The sequence below is a fragment of the Brassica oleracea genome, chromosome C5, assembly GCF_000695525.1.
Source record: "Brassica oleracea var. oleracea cultivar TO1000 chromosome C5, BOL, whole genome shotgun sequence".
Classification (NCBI taxonomy): domain Eukaryota; kingdom Viridiplantae; phylum Streptophyta; class Magnoliopsida; order Brassicales; family Brassicaceae; genus Brassica; species Brassica oleracea.
The window spans coordinates 2,092,344-2,098,484 of NC_027752.1; the positions used below are offsets into that span (position 1 = coordinate 2,092,344).

Sequence of the window (6,141 nt, forward strand, 5' to 3'; positions counted from 1 at the left end):
ATTTCCTTTCTTGTACTTCCTTTGAGATACTATGTATCCACAAAAACCTGGGACCTTTTAGTTTTTTTTTTTGCAACCTCTTGTTCCTTGTATATATGACTCTACATCCCGCTTAACTTGAACCCCCAAGACCCCATGAACACATGTAAAGTGTTTAATAGAATAAGAGAAAAAGTACCAACCATAGTGAATCAAGTGAGAGAACTCTATATGCTTGTAAACACCAGAGCCACGAGAAAAGGTTATAAGACCTAAACAGTCACACTAATCCTGAAATGTCAAAAGCCTACCAACCTTGTATTATGTACTTGATAAAGCTGTAATGACTTTACAAACTTTTGTGTTAAAAACCTCAAACAAATATCCAATAAGCTCAAAAAAGAACTGAACAGAAGAAAAAAAACTCAAAAGAAACCAGAGAATCCAGTTCAATATTCCAAAACTTTGAAAACAGAATAGGAAAATTATTTGAACTTGGACTCAATGGCCCAAAAGAAAAAAAAATGTGAAAATTGGATATGATTTCTTAATCGGCGCAAATGGCCCAAGGGAGATCTGATGTGGACAGTGGGCTGGATCCGAAAAATGGCCCAATATAGATGTGTTATTAATATACTTGATTGCCCTTAATAAAACATGCAATGTTAGTAAAGAAAAGGCAGACTAAGGTAAAAAGGACGATATGATCCTGTTTTAATAGTATAGATTATTCATTCCAAACAGTTAACTTATAAATAAAACTAAAACTACTTACATACTTCTTAGAATACGTCTATATAAATAATACGCCTACAACACGAGAGTTGAATTATATCAAAACAGATAAAACAACAGAGAATAAAAACACCATTTTCATTTCTTTTTATTGTCTTTATTACAGTGTCACAGACACAGATGATCACTAGAACACACGATATCTTGCTCTTTTGATGTTACACAAAAGAGGCACTTGGTATGTAAGGTTTAGTAACGCGTGGATCAATAAAAACATTGTGTTGTAGAAAATAGAATACAAATAAAAAGAAGGTATGATGTTGCTTTCTTAATATCGTTAACATTAATCTCTGAAAACCGTGTAATCGTAGTTCTTAATCTCTGAAAACAACACATGAAGAAATATGAAGATGCGTGTAAAGATAACTCCACCGTTATATGGAATCTGTTCGGATTGTTAAAAATCTCGTGTCCAACTCTATATTCTCCGATTAGTACGATATTGTCCACTTTGGGCATAAGAGGCAGGCCCGCATGGATTTACTTTTGGTTTCCATCCCAAAAGGCCTCGTACTATTAGAGTTGGACATCTCTTTATATATTAGACACTCATTGTCTAATTCTCCAATGTAGGACTTAGTTTGCTATCTCACATTCTCCCCCTCAAACTAAGGATCACATTCATCTCGTGTCCCACAACTGACTTCCAGAATCTTTTGACTTGATCTCTGCCACACACCTCTCACTCCGAACTCATAGGATACCATTCATCTCTCGAAGGGTATATTGGTCTTTTTGCAGATTTCTCATCAACCGTTCTGATACCAATTGTTGGGATTGTTAAAAATCATGTGTCCAACTCTATATTCTCCGATTAGTACGATATTGTTCACTTTGGGCCTAAGAGGCAGACCCGCATGGATTTTTTTTTGGTTTCCATCTCAAAATGCCTCGTACTATTAGAGTTGAACATCTCTTTATATATTAGACACTCATTGTCTAATTCTCCAATGTGAGACTTAGTTTGCTATCTCACAGAATCGTCTTTTCAATTATAAATTTCTTCCACTGAGTTTAATGGTAGTAACCAGATATCTAAATGTAATAAAAACAGAAAGTAAATAAGAAGAGAAAATAACCAGCGTTGGGTTGACAGAAAAAAAAAACCAGCGTTGGAGTCAATGTTGGACGGAAATATAAAAAAATTGTTTAACAATCGCTTGGAAATAGCCGGTTTAGAGCGGAGAGATGAGTACTAGTGAGGATGAAATTATGATGATATGAAGGTGCAAAAATTTAACAACACAATTATATAGAGTTCAAAAGACATAAGAGGAAAAAATTCAACTTTATAACGAAAAGATACAACCGTAATTACCGTAATCGGTTATAAACGAAAAGATAAAACCAACATGTATGAATCAAGTTATAACGAAAAGACGCAACCTTATGAATTAATTATGATTGCTATTATAAATACATTGTGAATCCAATTAATTCTAAAAGTTGCGAATTTCAATTAGGTTGAAAAGTTATTTCCTTTTATTAAAAACTGAAATCTATAAATAATAACAAACTCAAGATGACTTAATCACTTTTTCATAGGAAAATAAAAACTAAATCTAATGGTTGAGTTTATCAATATCTTGTAATCCAATGGACAAGATCATCCCTCGTATATAAGATCCTACGTCATCAATATATTTCAATAAAAGACTCAACGGTTCTCTTCTCTACATCCGCCTCTTCATCGTGTGCTTCCTTTCGGATTCAACCAACGCGTCTCAGCAATTACACCTTTTTGGAGTCAGCTCTTTAATCAATCTATAGAAGAAAGTTTCAGATTTCTTATTTTTACATATTCTATCATCGTACATCAGTTTTTTTCGAGATGTGTGAATTTTCCTCTCATTACAATTCACCATCATCGTCGTTTTTCTTTGGGACATGCATTTGTAATTGCAATTTTCCTCTCACATAGTAGAGACGCTCTGGCTGTACATTTTATGAGAACCTGATTTTATGATTTTACAAAACACTAAATTACAATTAAAAATTATGTGCTTTGAGTTCAGAGTGATTAAAATTTTTATTTAGTTGTGTTGTTCTCTGTCCCTAAAAAAACACTGTAAAACAGTGAGCAAAATTATAATGAAAAGAAAAATCTATAAAATTCAAAATATATTGTAACAAACTAATTGCATAGAACTTTTTTTCTTCACCATTTTATTTGATTTGTCAAAATTATGTTTTCAGAAAGTATCGACATAGCTATTTATAGATTTTCAAAATTTTGTTTGAAGAGTCACATCGTTTCCATTTTAAATGTTATTTTTATTGAAATAATACTTATGAAGAGTCACAATTTTTTAATATAAAGGGTCACATTTTTTTAATATATACAGTTATTTTAAAATAAAATGAAAACACAACTTTAAAATAAAAAGATACTAACTTTTAATTGTTGAAAACACATAAGCTTTCAATTTAAATGAAGTTCACAATCTTTGGAATTATTTGAGATTGCTATTATAAGTAGATATCTTGGTTGCTCAAAAAAAGGGACAAATTTAAAATATCCCATTAACTGGATTTTTATAAATTGGTTTCTCAAAACAAAAGGACAAATTTAAGATATCCTATTAATTGGATTGTTGCCAAAAAAAAAAAAAAAATATCCATTAATTGGGCTTTCAAATAAAATTATTGGGCCATTGCTAACAAAGATCACTAACTTTGGTCTATACTCTACTCTATTCAAGATCAGCCGCCATATGTCTTTCAATCTTTTCCTGGCCGCTATATAACGACGACGTTTTGTATGCAAACTTGCTACTTCCCGCCGCGTCCTTTGGTTTCTCTCTGTATTGAGATTTAACGACGAAACCACTAGGCAACAAAGCTTCTCACTCTTCGCGTTCATTGTCTCTCTCTCTCTCTCCCTCTCCCCTTATTCTTCAAGATCAATATTATCAGCGTTGAGTTCGTGGTTGAAGATTAACGAATTCTCACTCTCTGGGTAAGTGAATGACAATGCTTCTTTCCTTTCTTCTTCTTCTTTCTTCTTGGTTAACAATTTTGATTTCTTTGAGTATTTTCTGTCGTTCTACGTTCTAGGTTTTGATTACTTTCTTAAATGACTCAGAATCTTCCGTATAGTTTTCACCTTCTGATCTGTTTTATAGAGTCACCAGGATGCTATTGTTCTTTGTTCTCTCGTTTCTTGGTCTTCAAAATCTCTGTATTCTCTTTGATATTCGTTTAAGTACGTTGGCAATGGTATTGATAATCTCTGTATCTACCTCTGTAGTCACCGTTTGATCTTTTTGGATTAAGACTTGCTGTCCAAGTTACTAACTTTGTGTTCTCCGTTTTGTTCAAATGGGATTCTTGACTTTTTTTTACCGAGTTTTGATTCTTCTTAAGTTATAAGATTGCATTGGATCAGGGAACTTTAGAGTTGAGATTTGACTCTTATGTTTCTGGTAGCTTATTGCATTTGATTGAAAGAATCGTTTATGTCCCTTATGAGAGATTAGAAGAGTCTTTTTATATATATGCTTCTGCTGATGATGAGTTGATTATATTTCATTCTACAGAAACAATGTCTAGTACCAAGATGAACATTCCGAAACCTCCTCCTCTTCCTCGTGTAACCTACCAGCGTCTTCAAGCTTCCAAAACCAAACCTTCCAGCTCATCATCACGCCTTGTGCCAAAAGAAACAGTAGCAACTTGGGATAAGGTTTTCAGAGATGGAACTGGAGGTGATACCAATGTTCAAACCGAGGACAACTATTATCTATTAGCCCATTCAAGTATCCTGGTACGTTCTTTGTCATAACATGAATCTATTTTCTTTTAACTCATGTGAGAGAGAAGCAATGTGCATGAGGGATGAGATAATTCTTTAGAATAGAGAATTAATTTTTTTTTGTTTCTTTCACATTTCAAACTCATAGTTACATCTTTTGTACAAAAGGTTTTTTGGATGAATAAAATTTTACATTTATTCGAGAGAAAAAAAATGTGCATGAGGGATATAAAACAAGGTTGTTGTCTTGTGCAGTCTGCAGCTTCACCTGTTATAGCGAACCTTCTCAATCAGTCCAGGGACAAAAATGGAAAACCATACCTCAAAATCTCTGGAGTGCCATATCAACCAGTCCACATGTTCCTTCGGTTTCTCTACTCGTCCTGGTACGTCCTATCCTCTCTGTGTTCAATGCTAGTTTCTCTTTTTTCTTGTGTAAAGCTTGCTTGACACACAAGAAAACACTTTCAGCTACGAGGAGGATGAAATGAAGGAGTGTGTGATCCCTTTGCTTTTTCTCTCACACATCTACTCGATTCCATCTCTCAAAAGAGTCTGCGTAGACGTTCTCGACCAAGAAGGATACATCAACAAGGAGAACGTGGTCGACGTGCTCCTGCTAGCACGAGCCTGCGACGCCGTGAGGATTTGCTTTCGATGTATTTCGATGGTCGTCAAGGACTTCGAATCTATCTCTCCAACGGAAGGGTGGAAAGAGATGATACGGTCTGATCCTCTCCTCGAACAAGAAGTCGAGGCAGCTGTCGAAGCGCAGAAAGAGAGACAGGAAAGAAGGGTAAAGCTCGTGGAGAAGAAAACGTATTTGGAGCTTTATGAAACCCTAGAATCTCTTGTGCACATATACAGAGAAGGTTGCGTGACGATCGGGCCTCGTGATAAAGAGCTTAGAGGAGGAAGCGAGACAGTGTGTGAGTTCCGGTTTTGTAAAGGAGTTGAAGGTGCGCTTCGACATTTCTTGGGATGCAAGTCTAGGGCTTCTTCTTGTTCTCGTTGCAAAAGGTTGTGGCAGCTTTTTCAGCTTCACGCTTGTATCTGTGATGATGATTCTGATTCTTGCGAGGTCCCTCTCTGCCGGTAAGTTTCAGTTTTACAGGTCCAGTTTTATGGAAACAAGATTGTGACGGTCCATTGTTTTGAATCTTTGTAGGAGTTTGAAGGAGAAAATGAAGATTAGCAAGAGAGATGAATCTAAAGGGAGATTGCTTGCGGAAAAAGTTATGGCAGCGAAGAACAGTCTAGGGCCATTCTCTGCACGTCTTTTTGCTTTGGTATAAGACAGGTTTTAGAGTCATTAATGTTGGACCTAATTATTAAGCCTAATGGCTCAAATAATATATGGCAAAATGTGAAAATGAAATGGGCCTATGGGTTCTTTCAAAAAGCCTTGTTGGCTTTAATGAAATGAAGTTAACAACATCCCACATTGGTTGGGAGAGTTGATTTTGAGGAGTATATATATGTCTTCATGACATGAGAGGTTAAACAGCTCAGAGGAAGAGAGAGCTCCCCACGCGCGCGCCGCCGCCGCCGTCCGGCCGGCTCGGCTTGGGCTTGGGCTTGGGCTTGGGCTTGGGCTTGGGTGGAGGGCCCTC

General features: G+C 35.8%; 1 protein-coding gene across 1 annotated transcript; it reads left to right on the forward strand.

The window, feature by feature from the left end:
* Positions 1 to 3,685: 3,685 nt before the first annotated feature.
* Positions 3,686 to 5,823, forward strand: LOC106294298 (BTB/POZ and TAZ domain-containing protein 3). The gene is made up of 5 exons (XM_013729856.1): positions 3,686 to 3,733; positions 4,314 to 4,540; positions 4,784 to 4,914; positions 5,000 to 5,623; positions 5,697 to 5,823. Exons 2-5 carry the CDS (start codon positions 4,319 to 4,321, stop codon positions 5,821 to 5,823), a joined length of 1,104 nt encoding a protein of 367 aa, XP_013585310.1. The 5' UTR covers positions 3,686 to 3,733; positions 4,314 to 4,318.
* Positions 5,824 to 6,141: the final 318 nt, after the last annotated feature.